This window comes from Gadus morhua, chromosome 4 (assembly GCF_902167405.1).
Source record: "Gadus morhua chromosome 4, gadMor3.0, whole genome shotgun sequence".
NCBI classification, from domain to species: domain Eukaryota; kingdom Metazoa; phylum Chordata; class Actinopteri; order Gadiformes; family Gadidae; genus Gadus; species Gadus morhua.
Genome location: NC_044051.1, coordinates 4,567,474 through 4,587,501, shown reverse-complemented (window position 1 = coordinate 4,587,501; position 20,028 = coordinate 4,567,474). Strand labels below are relative to the sequence as shown.

The window sequence follows — 20,028 nt, the reverse complement described above, 5'->3', positions numbered from 1 at the left end:
CAGTCCTGACGGGACGGAACCTGGGTCACGTGATCGGAGTTCGGCTTCAAGGAGACCTGGACTGCAGTGCTAAAGAGTGGGTGAAGAAACACACCACCTCGACAGTTGGAGGCTAAGATGAGGCTGTTTACGGTGTTGGTCGTTTAGCACTTTGAGATTTTTTTCCCCCAGAGCGACTTACAGTGGATTCAGATCCCCTGTAAGCTATTATTAATAATAGGGAGGATAACGACCCTGACGCCCCTCTCTGTGCGTAGGGCTTCGGTGAGGCTCAATACGGGGGCCAGCCTGACCTTCCACATCCCCGCCGGAGACAAGGGCCGGGTCGAGGTCTGCCTCCTCCTGCCCGACGGCGGTTGCCACGGCAACGCGTTGCTCACCTACCGGTCGGCGCCGGTCTGCGCCTCCATCTCCCCGCACAGCACCTGGGCCAGGTTGGGGTACACACATACACAAACACACACATTGAAGACTGCAGTGTTTGTCTCTATATCTTCTTCACTGTGGTTCAGAAGTGTACTGCGAAAAAGATCGCTATTGATCTTTATCTACGTGAAAAAGATCGCTATTGATGTGCAGGTGCACAGTTATGAGATACGTCTCTCTTGCAAACCAATCTTGCATACTTCTTACTTTGTTTGGAGTTGGAATTATATGATGCCAACAATGGTTAGGATCGAATAAAAGTTGAGAAACAAATCTTTCTAGTGGTGTGTCACATGACTACTTCCTCATGTGTTTAAATGCCCTATGGTGTCTGAAATTGGGGAGGAGGGGCTAAACCCTGTAAAAGACTGCTTCTCTGATTGGTCCGACATGCTGTGTCTTGTGCAGTGGGAAGAGGAAGATGAATATCTCAGGATCCAACCTGGAGTTTGTTGAGGAGGTCACCCACAGTCACACGAATCAGAAGGTCACCTTCTCGAAGACAGGCGACGGTGCGGTGAGTTAGTTCATGTACTCATACATGGAAGAGCAGGGACACAATCCTTGGAAGACATATTCACTTGGGCATAAATACATGCTCACATGCAGATTTTATTTGCTGTACGCACATGCACACGCACCCACACTGAAAATGGACTTAATGTATTTTAAATATTAACTTATATCAAGATAACCATCTGAACACACACACACTCACAGGCTGGATGATTCTTGTGCCCGATGGATCTCTGCCCTCTCAACAGTCTCTGAAGTTCGAGAGCCTGGCGACAGACCGCGACCCCTTCAGCAGCTCTGTGACCCTGAGGGTAGCCAATCACACACCGACTTCATCACCTGCGTCATTCAGAGCTCCTCCGATGCGGAGATAACAGCAGTGAAGGTACATCACATCACATCAAGGCTACATCCAAAACCTTTCACCCTGCACTTTATTCTTTCACACCGCGTCTATCTTATTTTTTTTTACCCTTCTATATTTGTCCATTAATTGGGCTCCATAATGATTGACTAAAAGGAAACTAACCTTTCTAGGGGAATGTCGCATGTCATACCCCTCATGTGACATGCCATGCTTTCTCATGTGTTTAAATGCCTTAAAACATCTTTGCAATTGGGGGAGAGGGACTCAGCCCGGATATGGGCCATTTCGGGACGAAGGGGTTAACTATTTACAAGTCCTTTTGTCCGACGATTGAATGACTGCTATTCATTAGATCGATGTTGATAAATCCATAAGCTATCATACAAATATACATGTTCCCTTGAGCTGACGTGTTCCTTTGAAGTATGGCGAGTTTTCAGAGGAGGCATTGAAATTCACGCAGTGCGGATCTGACAGCAAGGCAAGACTGATAGTTAAGGCCAGTCGGGTATTGTGTTCTGCCGAAGTCAGCCCGACTTTAAAAGTTGCCAGTTTATTTGTTTTATGAAGGAATAGTCAATCAATGAATCACGTCAATTGAACAATTACACAATAAAACAATTGACTAATTAAACAACTGATTATTTTCAGATAACGTATGGAGCCAAGACTGTCCTCCTGGAGCCCCATCGGTACTTCATGGTGTTCCTCATTCGATTAATTATCGTGATTTTGGTCGGTAAGAAAGGCCTTAACATTATACTGGGTACCTACTACAGGTTATAAATCCAGATTTCGTGCCAGATTTCCCCCATCCATCTCTGGTCAGCAAAGCACCGAATTTTGGATGGTTTGAATGTTAAGATCGGATTCTATCCCAGGTCTTACTATGTGGGGGTGTATCTACTACTACCGGCCGAGGCTTGCCGCACAGATGAACATGAGCACCGGAGACCTGGAGATTTACCTCTGGGCAGATATCCGCCAAGGTGAGCCCCAGAAGTCAGGGCCGGCGCTGCAATTTTCCGTCTCGTAAACGGTCGTTGCCATTTGAAACGGTCGATGCCATTTCCGACCATGTCCGATTGCGTCCGATCTTGAATTCCGAATGCTTCGTGAACGGAATTAAAACATGGCGGACGTAGAGGAGCCAAGACCTGCAGCAGGTCACTTGGAGTCAGTTAAAAACAGCACAGGGTGGAATGTTTTTTTCCGCTCAGTTGCCGTGAGTAATTATGAAACTATCTATGCCAGTCATACATAATGATTGATTGAATAGAGGAGACCTGGGACAGTTGCAACACTTTTTGCTATAATGGCTCTTTTGCTTAGCAACCATTTGAATTTAAGGGATGATATTTGAATAAAATAAACTTACATCTGTCAGCTATTCATCAATAAAATTTAAGGATGATTACCTTAAGTACATTATTCACAGTTGGCCTTTGAATGTAAGATTCCAACAGCAACTGTCCCCGTAAAGACACCCATGATAAAAACTGATATGCTCGGATATAAATAACAATAATCGGGTTAAATAACTTCACATGGTGTGTCTGGTGTGTTTCCAGCATTCGTAGTGTTGATCAGCAGATATATAGTCCGCCAAGACGTTGAGGTTGCTTAGTAACCAGAGACTCTGTCGGAGCGTTCCCTCTTCGTCATAACTATCAAACCAAACATCCTTCACATTCACCGAGCGAACATTATGAAAGTAAAATGCACATTTCTCGCTAAAAATGTTTCCATAAAAGCATTGAATGGCGTAACTATGTTACTATTTCCACACAGAATAAAGAAAGATGTCGGCCGTATGCTTCTGTCCAAGCTCAATACTCTCTGCCAGTGACGTCGGGTCAAGCTCAACGCTGATTGGGCAACGCGGCTAATCGTCATGCCGTCAATTCCGTTCACGAAGCATTCGGAATTCAAGATCGGAGAGCGGACGCAATCGGAAATGGCATCGACCGTTTCAAATGGCAACGACCGTTTACGAGACGGAAAATTGCGCCGGTGTAAGTACCATATCGGCTCGGCCTCCAGATCGGCTCGGGGTCCGTTGTCTGCTGATTACGTTACACAATATCGTTGGCTGTACGCTTGAATGGGCGTACATTGTGATTGACTGTACGTCGGACAGTTGTGATTGGCTGTTTTGTGCTGTAGCTCTGGCTGTAGTCATAGCAACCACGAGGCAACAGCGAGCACATGTGTGAGCGCGAGTAGGTCTATGTCTAGTTTCGGTTTGTGTTGCCAGATTGGGCATATGTCCCGTTTTTCCAGCCTAACGTGATTCAAAGTAGCCAAATCAGGCAGAAAATTTGCCCAATCTGGCAACATGGACGGCTTATCTTAACAGTCAAGATGATTCCGAGGGATGTTTTGTTTTTAGAAGAAAACTATCCATACAGATAGGTTGGGAATGGTCTATGTTCAAAATGAAAGATCATTACAGGCTCTTTAATTCAAGCCATAAAAAACCTTATTGCTGCAGATAGCTATTGTGTGACGTAATCAGCAGACGACGGACCCGGAGCTGATCTGGAAGCCGAGCCGATATGGTACTTACACCGGCGCTCGGCATAGGCGAGCTAGGCGACCGCCTAGGCCCGGGCGACAAATGCGTTGGGGGCGCCCTCTGGTGGCGCCCTTAATCAGTCAATTAAAATATACGACGCGAACGGAGAAGGGAGGGGGCGCGGGAGCAATCGCCAGGGCGGCTGGGGCAAGTTGATTTCGAGCCGCCTAGGGCGCCGTGATGCTGGATGGTGAGCCTTTTATAATGGCATCGTGATGGTAGTAACTGTTGTGCTCCCAGGCCCTCAAGCCAGCAAGCCCGTCTTCATTAATGGAGCTCGATGCCATGATCACTCAGGGCAACTTTGCTTTTCTTCAGGTTGTGCAAACAGGCAGACCCCTCGTATGTTGAGGGCCAAGAAACGGAAGATGCTACGTCGGCAGCAAGAGGCCCGGCTCGCTTGGTTTCAGTAAGTCGCGATGGATTTCCTGTTTCCTGTGTGATCACGCCAGTTTTTTGTGGTCTATGTATAACGTTGACTTTAAACTTTCAGGTCAAAGTTTGCGTCCTGCGACACTGTTACAACTTTTGTTGATGGAAAGGTTACCGGTTTCACAACAAACCACGGTCAAATTATTATCGCAGTTTTAAGGATTTGATGATTGAATTAAATTTGACACGGTAATAATAACCGTCTGGAATTATACTGCGGTTTATCATACAACCACTGACCGCTTAGCGGAGCACAGAAAAGCCCCCTAGGTGTCGTGTAGAATCGTCCTATGTTACACTGGTGTCCGGTGTGGGGCCTCGGCAAACCGCTTGGGGGCGCAGAAGGGCTGTCCAGGCCAGGGACGCCCTGGGTCACCAGCAGCGGCGATGGACGTTCCCCTTCCAACACCTGCCCCTTTTCCCCAACAGTGAAGTGGAGCCTGGCGGAGGACGGAGGAGGCAGCACTGCCACCACAGGCGACCGTCTGCGGCTAGCCGCCCCTTGTGTCAGCCCAAGTCCCCGCGCTCCAGGAGGGAGACGGGAAAGACCCCGTTGCCCTTGGAGAGGGTGGACCTACCGAGAGCTGGTCCGGACCCTCCGAGGAGCTACCAGCGCAGCCCAGATGTCCCGCTCAAACCACCCCCTTCCAGAAAGCCCTGCAACTAAAGCTGGGCGTTTAGCGATTTTTTTTATCGTAATTCGAAAAAATGGTTCAGGAAGATTTTTTTTTTTAAGAAATCGATTATTAAAGAAATACATCTAGAAGTAAAAAAAAAAAAAAGGTTAGTTATCAAGGCAGTCATCATGGCAGCATGCACTGAAAAAAGTGAGTGTCTAGAGTTTGCTTAATTTCTGTGGCAGCCATAAGCAGCAGCACATCACATTTATTCCAACGTCTTAAAACTGGGGCACACAGCAGAGGGGGGGGGGGGGGGGGGGGGGATGTTAGTTATTTATTTTGCATTTGATAATCATTGTTATTCTTCAAATAAAATCGAAACATAAAAAATATACATGTCATTTATCGAAAAATATCTATTAAAATCGATAATCGGGTTTGGTTTGAAAAATCAGATTTTATTTTTAGGCCAAATCGCCCAGCCCTACCTGCAACCGCCACGTCTGCTGACAACTCCTCCAAAAACCTTTGGTGAGAACAAACGGTACAACTATAGTGTCTGAAGTATGAAGGCGGTTTTTAGTGCACAAGGAAATAGTTACGTGCTGGCATAGTACGACAATGTTTAGAAATCTTGCAGAGGAGACATCCCTAGGCCCATTGATCGACTTCACACGTGGTCAGTGAAATGATTATTTTTTTATTCAGGCTCAAACTACTTTCTTTGTACAACAACCTAGAAAATAGTCAAGTATAAAGACGATGTGCAACGTGGAGCGCTAAGCTGCAGCCCTGGCTCGGAGTCTCACACCTTTTCCGACTGCGACGATAGCACCTGAGTGTGACAATATAAAACATTAAAAATCATGGATGTATAATCCAATATATAATATTGGATTGGAAATATTGTCTCTTTTTTTTTTTACAGTAACACTGTTTAACTCATTGATTCATTTGAACCAGAACATCAATTCATAATCTATTGCCATTAATCCTGAGGCCAGTGGTACTGGTACGAGTCTCTTTATACTGGGGAAGATTTGGGGGTTCAGAATGAAACTGATGCTGGTTATACTCTCTGTATGTGGGTGTTCAGAGAGGTCACAAGGTTAGGAGACGGTGGGCATGGAGGTCAGGGTACCAGAGGTCAAAGGTCGAATATGGAGGGGGGGGGGGGTCCAGGGGGTTTAGCCCTAAGGCGTTGAGGTCGAAAGTCAAAGGGGAGAAGTTCAGGGGTTCAGGCGACATGGTCAGAGGTCAGAAGTGTGTGTGGGGGGGGGTTAGGGGCGTGGCCTTGAGGCGGTGAGGTCGAGCGTCGAAGGGCTTCAGGCGACAGGGTGCAGCGGTCAAGTGTGGGAGGGGGGTCAGGGGGCGTGGCCTTGAGGCGGTGAGGTCGGGCGTCAAAGGGCTTCAGGCGACAGGGGGGTCAGCGGTCAGCACTGCCCGGAGACGGCCTGGTCCCTCTGAGCAGTCGCCCCCAGCTCCTCCATCTGGTGGAGCTGGACGCTCTCCAGCTCCTCCAGCCGGCGGTAGAGCTGGGACACCTCCCGCAGGTGGTGCTCCTCCTGGGGAAGACAACCGGGGAACATCCAGGGCGTTTAGCAGACGCTTAGACGCTTTATCCAGAGAGACGCACATGAGTCCGTTTGTCAGAAGAAGGAGGAACGAGAATATCTCACTGTCGGTACAGTAGGATGTTTATAGAACCAAGTGCAGTCAACAACAATCGCTAGGTTAACCCATTCCCCGTACACAACAAAGATAGCTAGGATAAGATGCTACACAATGCTCTATTTTTAAGCGCATTATTCTCTGCATGATGTATGCAGAGAATGCATACATTAAGTGCCAGGCCGTACAACATACAATAATAAGACGTCCTGCCAGTGGTCACTGGGAGCCTGGTACTACTTTACTGTCGTATCCTTGAGAAGGGACTCAAGGATATCGAGGGTTATACTGCCCCCTACTGGATGAATCGCCTCATGTCGACAGTCAAGATAACAAACCTTCAATACTATTTCATTGACTCCACGCTTATCGAAAACACATTGAAGCCCAAATTGAACGAAAAAATGTTAAGAAAATAAAAGTTGTGTTGATTTGAAGAAAGCGTCCGTACCGTGACCTGGGCTGAGGGCGGCGGGGGGAAGAGCGAGGAGGGAAGGAAGGCGGGGCCTGTGCCAGTGGGAGCCTGGTGGCCCAATAGGAGGTGGCGGAACTCGCTGTGTCGTCGCTGGAGTTCCTTGAGCCGCCGGTTGAGATTGGTTTGTTCCTCAGAGTGGGAGGGACGCCTGGGGCGAGAGAGAGAGAGGAGGGTGATCAGTAGTGTGTGCGTGTGCGTGTGCGTGTGCGTGTGCGCGTGTGCGCGCGTGCGCACATGCGTTCTAGCAAAGACAAACCAGAACACAATCTAAGTCACACGACAGCATAGAATCTAGATGTGCGTGTTCCGAACCTTTCGGGGGCGTCCTAGAGCCTAGGTTCAAGTGCGTGTTCTAGATCAGTGGTTGTAAAATGGGGGTAACTTTGGGGTACACTCGTAGAAGAAGTTTGAGAACCAGCGTTCTAGAGGGTGGCGTGTCAGATTTTAGACTCTCCTGTGTGTGTTCTAGGTTCCATGCCGGCCTGTGTTCCAGGACCCCCCCCCCCCCCACCCTAGACCTCAGCGCCCCGTGTCCCAGACGGTCTCACCTCTTGGCTGTGCTGCTCTCCAGCTCCAGCTCTGCTATCCTGGCCTCCAGCTGATGGATCTTATTGTGCAGCCGCTTCTCCTTGTTCTCCGTCTGCGCCTTCCGCTGCGACACCACAAGAGAGACACGGTGATCAGCGACCACACACACACACGCGCGCACACACACACACGGAGAGAATAACAGTGAACGTATTTCACTGTTTCAATGACGGACACACACACACACACACACACAGTGAAATAATTTCACCATTTCAATGACACACACACACAGCACACAGGATGAGTTGGCGAGTGCTGCCTCGTCTCTCTCCGGTCTCTCTCCGTTCTCTCCAGTCTCTCTCCGTTCTCTCTCCAGTCTCTCTCCGGTCTCTCTCCAGTCTCTCTCCGTTCTCTCCAGTCTCTCTCCGGTCTCTCTCCGTTCTCTCCAGTCTCTCTCCGGTTCTCTCCGGTCTCTCTCCGGTCTCTCTCCGGTCTCTCTCCGGTCTCTCTCCGGTCTGTGGCGGCGGGCGGGCGGCGTACCTTCTTCTGGGCGCCGGCGGCACGGTGCAGCCGCTCCTTGGCCTGGCCGTACTTGTGCTGCAGCAGGTCCTGCTCCGCCTGCAGGCCGTGCTTCTCCTCCAGCCACTGGACCTGCCGCTCCTCCAGAACCCTGGGGGGGGGGCACAGCGGCTTAGGAGGAGGCGGTGGACCCCTCGCTTTAGGGGACACACCGCCACTTCGGGCTCCCTGTTGATGTCGGTGAATCAGCAGCCTCCGCAAAAGACTCAAGACCCTCAAGAGTGTTCAGAGCTCACCTAGACTCTGCATTTAATTTGCATCGCTACACCAGTGCCTACGACAGACCATAATGGTCGCTTTTCTTGCCTCTGTGGCCGGCGTGCAGCCTGCGATGCGCTCACACAGGCCGCGGTCAGATTTGCCTTCAATAGGAACCTTTGAAAAGTTGGTCGCACTGCAACACACACTACTAAGAAAGTTGTTGATTGGGAGCGCGCACACACACACACACACACACACACAGACGAACACAATAACAGTGAAAGTATTTCACGGTTTCACTGACACGCACACACACACACACACACACACACACACACACACACACACCGCTCGGCGTCGTGCTGGCTCCTCTCCGCCTGGGCGCGGGCGGCCCTCAGCTCCTCCCGGAGGATGTCCTGGGCGTCTTTGAGGCGCTGGTTGGAGGCCTGCAGCCCCCCCTCTGTGTGCACCAGGGTCCCCATCCGCACCCCCAGCTCCTGGTTCTGCTGTGGGACGGGAGGAAGAGGGCGAGAGAGCACAGTCAGCACAGTCGACCAGAGCACACGGATAGCATTAGTTAGATCGTTAGCTTGAAGCACAGCAGCCCCCCCCTGATGCTAATGTGTTCTACATGTATCGGATCAGTCTAGTGCAGGAAATACTAGCCCTGAAAGCAAACCCTAAAGCATACTCCATACCCTAGTAGGAAACCCTTACTCTAAAACCAAACCCTTACTCTAAAACCAAACCCTTAGGAAACTCTAGCCCTAGAACCAAAAAGCAAACCCCGAAACCTAACCCTTAACCCCAAATCCTATGAAACCCTAAACCTAACCCAAACAGGAATCCCTCCAACCTAACCCAAGGTGGACCCAAGGGAGAGGTCATGAACACTAAAGGCCCGTGTCTACCCGTCGGAGGTCGCCCAGCTCCTCCTTCCTCCTCTCCAGCTCTTCCAGGTGGGCGGTCTGCTGGAGCAGCTTGGTCCTGGAGAACACAACCAGGCCCCCCGTCAGTCTGCGGGTCCACCGTGCACACAGAACAGCGTACGTTGTACAGCGCCAACCTCTTACTGCACTGGGTTGGTTCTGGTTTGGTTTAGGGTTTGGTTCTAGGGTTAGGGTTTACTATTAGGGTTTGGTTCTAGGGTTAGGGTTTACCATTAGGGTTTGGCTCTAGGGTTAGGTTTAGGGTTTGGTTCTAGGGTTAGAGTTTACCATTAGGGCTTGGTTCTAGGGTTAGAGTTTACTATTAGGGTTTGGTTCTAGGGTTAGGGTTTACTATTAGGGTTTGGTTCTAGGGTTAGGGTTTACTATTAGGGTTTGGTTCTAGGGTTAGGGTTTACTATTAGGGTTAGGGTTTACTATTAGGGTTTGGTTCTAGGGTTAGGTTTAGGGTTTGGGTTTACTGTTAGGGTTTGGTTCTAGGGTTACGGTTTACTATTAGGGTTTGGTTCTAGGGTTAGGTTTAGGGTTTGGTTTAGGGTTTGGGTTCACTGTTAGGGTTTGGTTCTAGGGTTAGGGTTTACTATTAGGGTTTGGTTCTAGGGTTAGGGTTACTATTAGGGTTTGGTTCTAGGGTTAGGGTTTACTATTAGGGTTTGGTTCTAGGGTTTGGGTTTACTATTAGGGTTTGTTTCTAGGGTTTGGGTTTACTATTAGGGTTTGGTTCTAGGGTTAGGGTTTACTATTAGGGATTGGGTTTACTATTAGGGTTTGGTTCTAGGGTTAGGGTTTACTATTAGGGTTTGGCTCTAGGGTTAGGTTTAGGGTTTGGTTCTAGGGTTAGGGTTTACTATTAGGGTTTGGTTCTAGGGTTAGGGTTTACTATCAGGGCTTGGTTCTAGGGTTAGGGTTTACTATTAGGGTTTGGTTTAGAGTTTGGGTTTACTATTAGGGTTTGGTTCTAGGGTTATGGTTTACTATTAGGGTTTGATTCTAGGGTTAGGGTTTGGTTCTATGGTTAGGTTTAAGGGTTTGGTTCTAAGGTTAGGGTTTGCTATTAGGGTTTGGTTCTAGGGTTTGGGTTTCCTATTAGGGTTGGGTTTAGGGTTTGGTTTTAGGGTTAGGGTTTGGTTCTAAGGTTAGGGTCTCCTAAAGGTTTGTTTTTTTGGTATTAGGGTCTCCTATTAGGGTTACGTTTTATAAAAAAAACGTCATATGTTAATAAATATGCACATAAACATAATTCATTTGACGAACAAATTTGACGTGAAAGCCATTGCACGTGAAAACTAATCAAGGCGTCCAGACCTGAGGTTTTGTAGTTCTTTGCGAGCCGACTCCTCCCCCAGCTGGGCGCCACGGAGACGCTCCTCCCACTCCTCGCGGTGGGCGTGGCCAGCGGTGTCCTGCAGCGCCCTCTGCTGCTCCAGCTCTGACAGGCGGTTCTCCACCTCCAGCCTGACAGGAAACACACCAATCAGATTGCTCTTTAAAAAAAAAGATTTTTAAAAGATTTTAAGTAAAATTTTAAGCATTTTAAGTAAATGTATTAAATGGTTAAATTAAAGGCTGTGTTGCAGTGTTTGCATTGTAATGCACAACTTTGCCTCTCCTTGTTATAAATCAACGTGCATCCAAACAACATTAGCCAATGCAGCCTCCTATGTCAGTGTTGCTTTAAAATATATAGCACATCGGATTATCAAAAAATGTAAGGTGTGTGCGTGTGTGTGTTGTCATGTAGACTAAATACTGATTGTCTTGCATCCATTAACTATTGTATTGTTATAGGCCTACTGCAAAATGTATATCGGTATTGCGCAACAATCGGGAGATGGGGACCCCGAATATAGACACACTGGGTAAAATAAAGCTTAGAAAAAAACACTAGGCAAAGATGTTGCTACTGGGGCTAGTAGGCTACTATCAAAACGTGGGATAACTAAATCGGAAATCTGATTACAACGTCGGGGGTAAGATTTAATTAGGGATTCTGGGGGGATTTCACAGGTGGGACTGGCAAGTTAGCCAATAGCTAGCACTATGCCTTCTATTTCTAGATCTTCTGACTAAGTTTACCGGTACTTATCTGAACGACATAATCGCTGTCACTAGATATAAAGAAAACGTTGACTTTCACTCGGACAGTAAACATAAATAAAAGTGTTGTTATTGTATGCACTGCTGTTCATTTACTAGCTCCAGCGCTCGTTGCTGCGTTGCTAAATGATAGCAACTCTCCACTCATTCTCCTCTGATCATGCATTTAATTAGCTTTGACCGCCATCAGTTCTCGGCAATTCCTCATTCGCCCTCTCACGTCTGACAGGTTCGAAATGATACGGCTGTGAGCCATCATACATGTTATTTGTGGTTCTTGCCACCTCTTAAGACACCATAGTTCCAGTACTAGGCTGAGGCTACCTTCCACCACGTCTGCCCAACGTCACGCCGTCGCGGCGTTAGAAAACACCCGTTACTGCCAAAAACGACAAAAACTGGACGTTGACACTATTTTGAAGACATTTTATGAATGATCTACATATTTTGAGTGCTTTATGTATCCATTAATCAAAACTTCCGGTTAACCTGCACGTAGGCCTTTAATACGTGATCTCAGAGAGGCCGTCAGAGTGAAACACTTTCACTCTTATTGTGTGTGTGTGTGTGTGTGTGTGTGTGTGTGTGTGTGTGCGTCCCCTACTTCTCCTCGTGCAGGATGGCCATCTTGTGGAGCTCGTCCTCTCGGGCAGCCTGCACCCGCCGCACCATCTCCCTCTCCTTCTCCACCAGCACCTCCTTCTGCCTCTCCCCGCAGGCCCTCAGCACCTCCACGTCTGTCTGCAGAGCTGGAGGGAGAGGGAGAGGGAGGGAGGGAGGGAGGGAGGGAGGGAGGGAGGGAGACAGAGACAGAGAGAGAGAGAGAGACACAGACAGACAGACAGACAGACAGACAGAAGTGAGACAGAGAGGCGAGGAGAGAGACAGACAGACCGACAGAGAGGGAAAAAAGACAGAGAGAGAGACAGACAGACAGAGAGGCGAAGAGAGGGAACAGAAAGACAGAGAGAGAGAGACATCGTTAGACACTATACATTAAACAGAAGCCTTTTTCCTACTGCCAGTAGTTTTAAAAATCTCTTGCATGTAATTTTATCTTTGTGTTACTATTTCGAATAAGGTTCCAACAGTTTAATTTAATTGATAGTATATAGTAATAACATATGCCTATTCATTTTCATTTGGTTAGTAATAACATATTTCTAAAACCTCTCTACACTAGTGTTTTAGTGCTCCCCATTAATGCACTCATGCATTAATGGGAATGGAGAAAAATGTATTGTGTGGAAGCAAGGCTCCCATAGCAACCAACAGGGTGGCCTTAACGCATCATTAGTCAGGTAGGGGTGAGGAATCTTTCCCAGGGGGGGCAACCGAGAGCCTATCTGTTGATAGGCTCCCTTGGGTAAAATTCCACCCTTGGGCGGCCATTGGTGTTCAAACCCACAACCATTCAACGCTAGTTAGTCAAATAACCTAACCACCGTCAGAGTGAAACACTTTCACTTTCACTGTTATTGTGTGTGTGTGTGTGTGTGTGGTGTGTGTGTGTGTGGTGTGTGGTGTGTGTGTGTGTGTGTTTGTGAAACACTTTAACTGTTATTGTGTGTGTGTGTGTGTGTGTGTGTGTGAAACACTTTAACTGTTATTGTGTGTGTGTGTGTGTGTGTGTGTGTGTGTGTCAGAGGGAAACACTCCAGTGTGTGTGTGTGTGTGTGTGTGTGTGTGTGTGTGTGTGTCCGAGTGAAAAACTAGTGTATGCATGCGTGTGTGTCAGAGTGTAACACTAGTGTGTGGTTGCGCATGTGTCAGAGTGGGACACCCGTGTGTACGCGTGTCCGAGTGAAGGACTAATGTGCGTTTGTGCGTGCGTCCGTGTGAGTCCGTACGTGTGTGTCCGTGTGTCCGTGTGTGTGTGTGTGTGTGCGCGCGGCCGCCTACCATCCATCTGGCCCTGCAGGGCGTTCCTCTCCCTCTCCAGCTCCCCCTTGCTGCGGGCACACTCCAGCCTAACGTTGTTCAGGTCCAGCTTGTGGGAGTGCTTCAGGCCCTCCACCTGGGGGAACCAAGCCCAGACAGACGTGAGGCGGGCCGGGCGGCGTGGCTACGCTGAGACGCTTCCCCATAAAACTCGGACGGGATGTCGAGAGTTTAAGCGGAGGATTTTCAGTTAACGTTGTTGGATAAATGTCAGCCTTCTTTTAAAAAGTGTAACATATCCTCAATAATGTCCGCTTATTTTGGGGGCTGTGACAGACACTGTCCTGAATCAGCCACAAACGGTAACAGAATCGTAGCAGTACACTCGTTAGCACAGGTGTATTACACTCGTTAGTACAGGTGTATTACACTGACACACCCCCACCAATGGGGGGCAGTATAGCGTCCCATGAGAACAGGAAAAGGATTGTCTGCGGGTGGAAATAGAGTACATAGTGGTGTCAGACGCTGCAGTTTAACGGTTAGGGTCAGTATCTATCAAACTATCCCTTGAGTTGTTAAAAGGCGACCACCATGTTAAAGATTATACCACTAGGGGTGAGTGTGATTAGCCATTACAAGCCGTTTTGAAAATCTGCCTCAATGCTGGATATATCAGTCTACCAGACTGCCCAGTGGACTGTAGCAAACGTTGCTCATCTAACCGTCATACATCTAGGTGGACACGCCCACTTGTGATGTCAGAAGAGACCGATTTTCAAAACAGCTTGTAACGGCTAACCCCACGCACACCTGGTGGTATGATATGACACCTTTAAGAGACGAGTTCGAAGCTAAAGGGCGATAGGGTGGATGACCTGAACCCTGGATGAACGGCCCAAGGTCGGAGGTCGGAGGTCAGAGGGGTAGCGTACCTGGTCGGTGAGGCTGCTGACCTCCCTCTCTGCCTTGTGCAGTCGTCCCGTCAGCGTTGAGTTCTGCTCGTAAGCGAGTCGCATCTCGCTCTCCACGCGCTCGAGCTGCGACCGCACCGACTGACGCTCCGCCTGCGAATACAACCAGCCAATCAGGACGAGTGGGCGGACACCTTTTCACTACTTCAACAACCTTCACCACTACTGTTGATTGGTTGTGGTTGGCTAGTGAATCATTAGCCACTCAATTCAGTCACTAGCCAACGACAAGCAGTCAATACCCGTCAAGAGCCGATCACAACCAGTCAAGAGCCAATCACAACCAGTCAATCAGTCAACAGCCAATCACAACCAGTCAAAGTGTCAACAGCCTATCACAACCAGTCAAGAGCCAATCAAAACCAGTCAATCAGTCAACAGCCAATCACAACCAGTCAACAGCCAAACACAACCAGTCAACAGCCAATCATCACAACCAGTCAATCAGTCAACAGCCAATCACAACCAGTCAATCAGTCAACAGCCAATCACAACCAGTCAACAGCCAATCACAACCAGTCAATCAGTCAACAGCCAATCACAACCAGTCAATCAGTCAACAGCCAATCACAACCAGCCAATCAGTCAACAGCCAATCAAAACCAGTTAATCAGTCAACAGCCAATCACAACCAGTCAAAATCAGTCAATAGCCAATCACAACCAGTTAACAGCCAATTACAACCAGTCAATCAGTCAACAGCCAATCACAATCAGTCAACAGCCAATCAACAGCCAAACACAACCAGTCCATACCAGTCACCAGCCAATGGGGGGCCCCCGTCTTACCTCCAGGGACTTGAGGGCAGCCTGGGACTCGGCCAGCTGCCGGACCTGGATGCGCTGCACGTTGTCCGCCTGCTGGCCCGAGTTGTCCCGCTGGGCGCGGAGCTCCGCCACCTCCGCCTCCATGCTCTTGAGCCGCAGGTGGAGCTGGGCCTTCTCCCGGAGCAGCACCTCCACGCGGCGGCCGTCGCGGCTGGGGTCCGAGCCCCGGTGCTGGGCCACCAGGTCGTCCTTCTCCCGCTCCAGGTGGGACAGCTGGCCGGACACAGACCACACGTCAGTATGTGTGTGTGTGTGTTAGAGAGAGAGAGAGAGACAGAGAAATTATGTGATATTCCCTAACACACACACACACACACACACACACACACACCTACCTGGGCCTCAAAGTGCATGTTCCTCTCCTCCAGCGTGCGTGCGCTCTCCTGCTGCTGGTGCTCCGCCTGGGCCTTGAGGAGGGTGTAGGTGTAGCGCAGCTTGTTGTACTCCGACCGGTACCGCTCCGCCTCCTGACACACCGACACCGACACACCACACTTTAACACAACATCCACGTCCCCACTGAGCACACTAAACACACTAACACAACACTCGCGTCCCCACAGAGCACACTAAACACACTTTAACACAACACTCACGTCCCCACAACAACACACCACACTTTAACACAACACTCACGTCCCCACAACAACACACTAAACACACTCTAACACAACACCCACGTCCCCACAGAGCACACTAAACACACTGTAACACAACACCCACGTCCCCACAGAGCACACTAAACAGACTTTAACACAACACTCACGTCCCCACAACAACACACTAAACACACTAACACAACCCCACGTCCCCACGCCCACAGAGCACACTAACACACCACACTTAAACACAACACTCACGTCCCCACACTAACACACCACACTTTAACAGAACTCTCACGCATCCCCACAGACCATACAAACACACCTTAACGCTCACGTCCCCACACACACCAACACACCACTTGAACACGCACGTCCCCAGTCAGCGTTTGAAACATAGTGAGGTCCGGGGGGGGGGGGGGGGGGGGGGGGGGGTCGCGACACCAACAGACGTCACACACGGCAGACACAATGTGTCTAAACTGAATTAGGCAATTACCCGTCTGAACTCTGTCAGTAGATAGAGTGTATTTTACATCGCCAGCCTTATAGAGTTGACTTGAGTATTGTATATAAACAGTGATACGCACAAATGTACTAGTGTTTGAGAGACATATGCAAACCGAAGGACCAATGTGACAGACAGCAGAACACAGCTAACCATTCAAGACAGATCGACAGGCAGACAGACAGACATGGGCAGGCAGGAAGACCGACAGACAGTAATCGATCTGGAAAATACGGCTACAATTAATTTCATATGAATCAAAATCGCGATTTTAGCATCTGCAATTAAAAAAAAAGAAATTGTTATAATGAATAAAAACATCGATATATGTGAACGTGGCCATCCCAGCATGAGGGTGAATGAAGGCCGTTCTGTCGCCCGGGACAGGGCACCGACCTCCTCCAGCTTGTTGAAGCGCTCTCTGACGGGCGCCTCCATCTCCTGATGCAGCTGAGCCCGCAGCAGGTCCAGCCTCTGGGGGGTCATCACCTAGGCAACGCACACGCACGCGCGCACACACACACACACACACACCACACACACACACACACACACACACACACAACACACACACACACACACACACACACACACACACACACACACACACACACACACACTCAGAACACGAGGGCTGGGAAGCTTCTGCATCCCATGATTCAATATGATTGCAGTTCTTGGGATTCAAAAGGTCAAAAATCTAAAATCGATCCTCAATTAAAAAGTCTAACGTCAATACATTTGTACCCAAATGCTGGACTTGGAAGTTTTGTGAATTACATTGAACTACATATTATTATTAACCATTATCTACCCAGGCAAGCAAATTAAGAACAAAATTCTTATTTTCAAGTGCAGCCCGAACATATACAAAATCTTTTCTATATATATATATATATATATATATATACGTGGGGAATAATAACAGTACTTTGGTCTCTCCTTCTTTTATTACCATAATATAAACCAATACACAAACACACCTGTGCCGTTGTACTAAGCGCATCCGAAGTGGTGCTTGTGGGGGAGGAGCTTGTGAGAGTGGTGTTTGTGAGGGCGGAGCTTGTGAGTGGTGTTTGTGAGGGCGGAGCTTGTGAGTGGTGTTTGTGAGGGCGGAGCTTGGGGGGTTGGGCTCGTAGAAGGTGACCCTTGTGAGGGTGGAGCTTGTGAGGGTGGCGCTCGTGAGGGCGGAGCTATTGAGGACGAAGCTTATGGAGGTGGAGCTTGTGAGGCTGGCCCCTTTGAGGGAGGAGCTTATGGAGGTGGAGCTTGTGAGGCTGGAGCCTGTGGGGGTGGAGCCTGCGGGGCTGGAGCCTGTAGGGGTGGAGCCTGTGGGGGTGGAGCCTGCGGGGGTGGAGCCTGCGGGGGTGGAGCCAGTGGGGGGGAGGAGGGTACCTGCAGCCGGCTCTCCTCCAGAGCGCGGGTCTTGTCCAGCAGCTCTCCCCTCAGCTCGGCCAGCTGCAGCTGCAGCTTCTCCTGCCGGGCCGTCCTCTCCCCCTGCAGCTCCCTTACCTCCGCCTGGGCCCGCGACAACTCCTCCTGCAGCCTGGAGGGGGCGCACACACACACACACACATGCAAGCGGGTCCACGCACGCACGTGGTCACACACACACACACACCACACACACACCACACACACACACACACACACACCACACACACACACACACACACACACACACACACACACACACACACACACACACACACACACACAACACGAAATGTAGGCAATGAAACAAATAACAAATAAATACTCTAGGGCTTGTACTGCCTCCACTTGGAAGAACAGGACAGTTAGTGATGGTGTCGGTGTCACTATGGTTTAATTCATTTATATTTTAGGTCTCTAGCTATAACAAAAATAACAGTCACTCCATCATTCACTCAAACCATTGCTTAAAGGGATCAGCAAAGTAGCACGAACAATCAGATACAACCTTAGTGTAGACAATCTACAGCTATCAAACAAACAAACCATTTCCTCAGACATAAACTCTACTTTTCATCAGCTCCAGGTGATGAACGGGGGGGGGGGGGGGTGTCTTCAGACCAGAGTGAGGTGTACCTGGTGTGCTCTGCCTTCAGCGTCTGGTAGTTCATCTTGTGGTTCTCACACCTCATCCTCTCATCGATGAGCAGCTTCTGGAGCTCCATCTCCGACACCCCCGGCCCAGCGGACGCGCCCAGGGCGGACACACCCAGGGCGGGGGTCCCCAGGCCGCACAGCCCCCCGGGGAGCTGGGGGGTGGACTGGCTGAGGAGCGAAGAGGGGTTCATCTCATCCCTATGGAATTTAAGAAAAACGGGAGAACCATAAGCATCCGTGAGTAAGTGGTTACTCCAAAGAACGAGAAGGTTCGTTGAAGCCTGTTTCAAACGCACATCAGACAAACACGTATAACGTTACAAAAAAGATCGACCCACATTGAAGCGAGTTGAATATCCACCAAATTTTAAGAGCTGAGAAGCCACTGCGTTGGGGACGAGGCAGACAATGAGTATAAAACGAGTCTGTGCCTGTGTTTTGTGGCTGTTACCATGGTGGCTCGGGTCGAGTCCCCGGCCAGGGCTGCTTGACGCTGCCGGCGAAAATGACAACCGCTTAACGGCGAATCAAGCTCAAGTGATTAGAGAGCTACACCCACAAGCCTTCTGTTGTGGATACGCGCCGTCTGCGGGGACCGATAACAAGGGGCCCTTCACGGCGAGCATGGAGATGAAGTATACATAATCAGAGCGGATGAACACAGATAGGCAGGCGACCGTTCTGATCACTGCCAGGCTGATCACAACAATCAGCCCGAGTGTCTTCCCTACTTAAGTTCAGGAATGGGAAAGCAGGGGAGATAATGCAGGGGAGATAATGCCGGGATAGATCGTTGGGCGTTCAATGTTTAATGCATGAAGGCGAGTTGTAACTAATTGTGAGCGTGCGTTTCGAAAGAAGCTAACGGGATAGCGACTCACGTCCAGTCTTGTTTTTAAATGTGGCGCTGAGAGACATATACACATAGAAGCTGCCTCAGCCCTGGGCTCGTACGGCAACGTCGCAACCATCTTGGGGAGGCCAAGACTGCCTGTAAAGGAGATGGGGGAGCTGCGGTTTTCTAGACATAAACAAAGATAGCGTTTCGATACTTCCGATTAAAATTTGTCGTTTTATTCAACGGTTTATGATCTACGTGGAGTTAGAACAACGCATCTATCAATATGATATATAATATACATAATATTTGATTTGTATATTTTTATAATTTGGATCGTTGAGAATGTTAAAAGTTAGCGCAAAAATCTGCTTACGTTTTTATTCTTCAACCCATTTCAATGTTTTTTTTCTCCAAAAATGTATAGGAACGAAGCTATCGTCAGTATTGACCTCTCCAATATGGCTGCGACGTTAACGTTTCGCAGCAACGGGGGTGGCTTCTATGTGTATACACATCTATGCTCTCTGACCCTCTACACTAGCTAACCGCATAGCTGAATTTGCTAACCCTACTCGCAAATGCACTTCGCATTTAACAATCTATGTCCAAACATCTCCAAGCCATCTCATTTATAATATCAGTTGTCGATATCAACTTTGGCATTGCAACCGAATCAGTTTTTTAAGTAATTAGTCTTACCAACGGCAGAGGGGAACCGCTTCCTTGGTCTTGGGTTGTAGTCCGCGGGGCTTACTGATCCAACTACAAAAACCAACGGCATGATGGGAAATCCAGAGTCTTCGACAGTGCCCCCTGTTGTTGAACAATCGTGCTGCGCTACCCGGGGTTCGATTCCAAAACAGA

General features: G+C 49.0%; 2 protein-coding genes across 7 annotated transcripts in view; one reads left to right on the top strand and one right to left on the bottom strand.

Moving 5' to 3' along the window:
* The window catches only part of LOC115542665 (plexin-C1), a 156,695-nt gene extending 151,448 nt beyond the window's left edge, over positions 1 to 5,247 (top strand). For both annotated transcript variants that reach the window (XM_030355007.1, XM_030355006.1), the window contains exons 17-18: positions 4,206 to 4,296; positions 4,749 to 5,247. In XM_030355007.1, coding sequence (XP_030210867.1) covers positions 4,206 to 4,296; positions 4,749 to 4,986 — 329 coding nt within the window. In that variant the 3' untranslated portion in view covers positions 4,987 to 5,247. The remainder of the gene's footprint in view (positions 1 to 4,205; positions 4,297 to 4,748) is intronic.
* A 372-nt stretch (positions 5,248 to 5,619) lies between these two features.
* On the bottom strand, positions 5,620 to 19,965 carry cep83 (centrosomal protein 83). Of its 5 annotated transcripts, none has more exons than XM_030355030.1 (16): positions 19,864 to 19,965; positions 18,303 to 18,521; positions 17,628 to 17,778; positions 16,629 to 16,721; positions 15,458 to 15,589; positions 15,084 to 15,335; positions 14,257 to 14,388; positions 13,343 to 13,457; positions 12,045 to 12,189; positions 10,649 to 10,798; positions 9,308 to 9,383; positions 8,745 to 8,902; positions 8,157 to 8,286; positions 7,634 to 7,737; positions 7,062 to 7,233; positions 5,620 to 6,504 (listed from the first exon to the last, which is right to left on the bottom strand). In XM_030355030.1, the coding sequence occupies exons 2-16, from the start codon at positions 18,512 to 18,514 to the stop codon at positions 6,373 to 6,375; spliced, it is 2,154 nt and encodes a 717-aa protein (XP_030210890.1). In that variant the 5' UTR covers positions 18,515 to 18,521; positions 19,864 to 19,965; the 3' UTR covers positions 5,620 to 6,372. The 5 variants fall into 5 exon arrangements, with proteins under 5 accessions (XP_030210890.1, XP_030210891.1, XP_030210892.1 ...); XM_030355031.1 differs by lacking the exon at positions 19,864 to 19,965 and adding an exon at positions 19,205 to 19,311; XM_030355032.1 differs by lacking the exon at positions 19,864 to 19,965 and adding an exon at positions 18,775 to 18,923.
* Between the last annotated feature and the right edge of the window lie 63 nt (positions 19,966 to 20,028).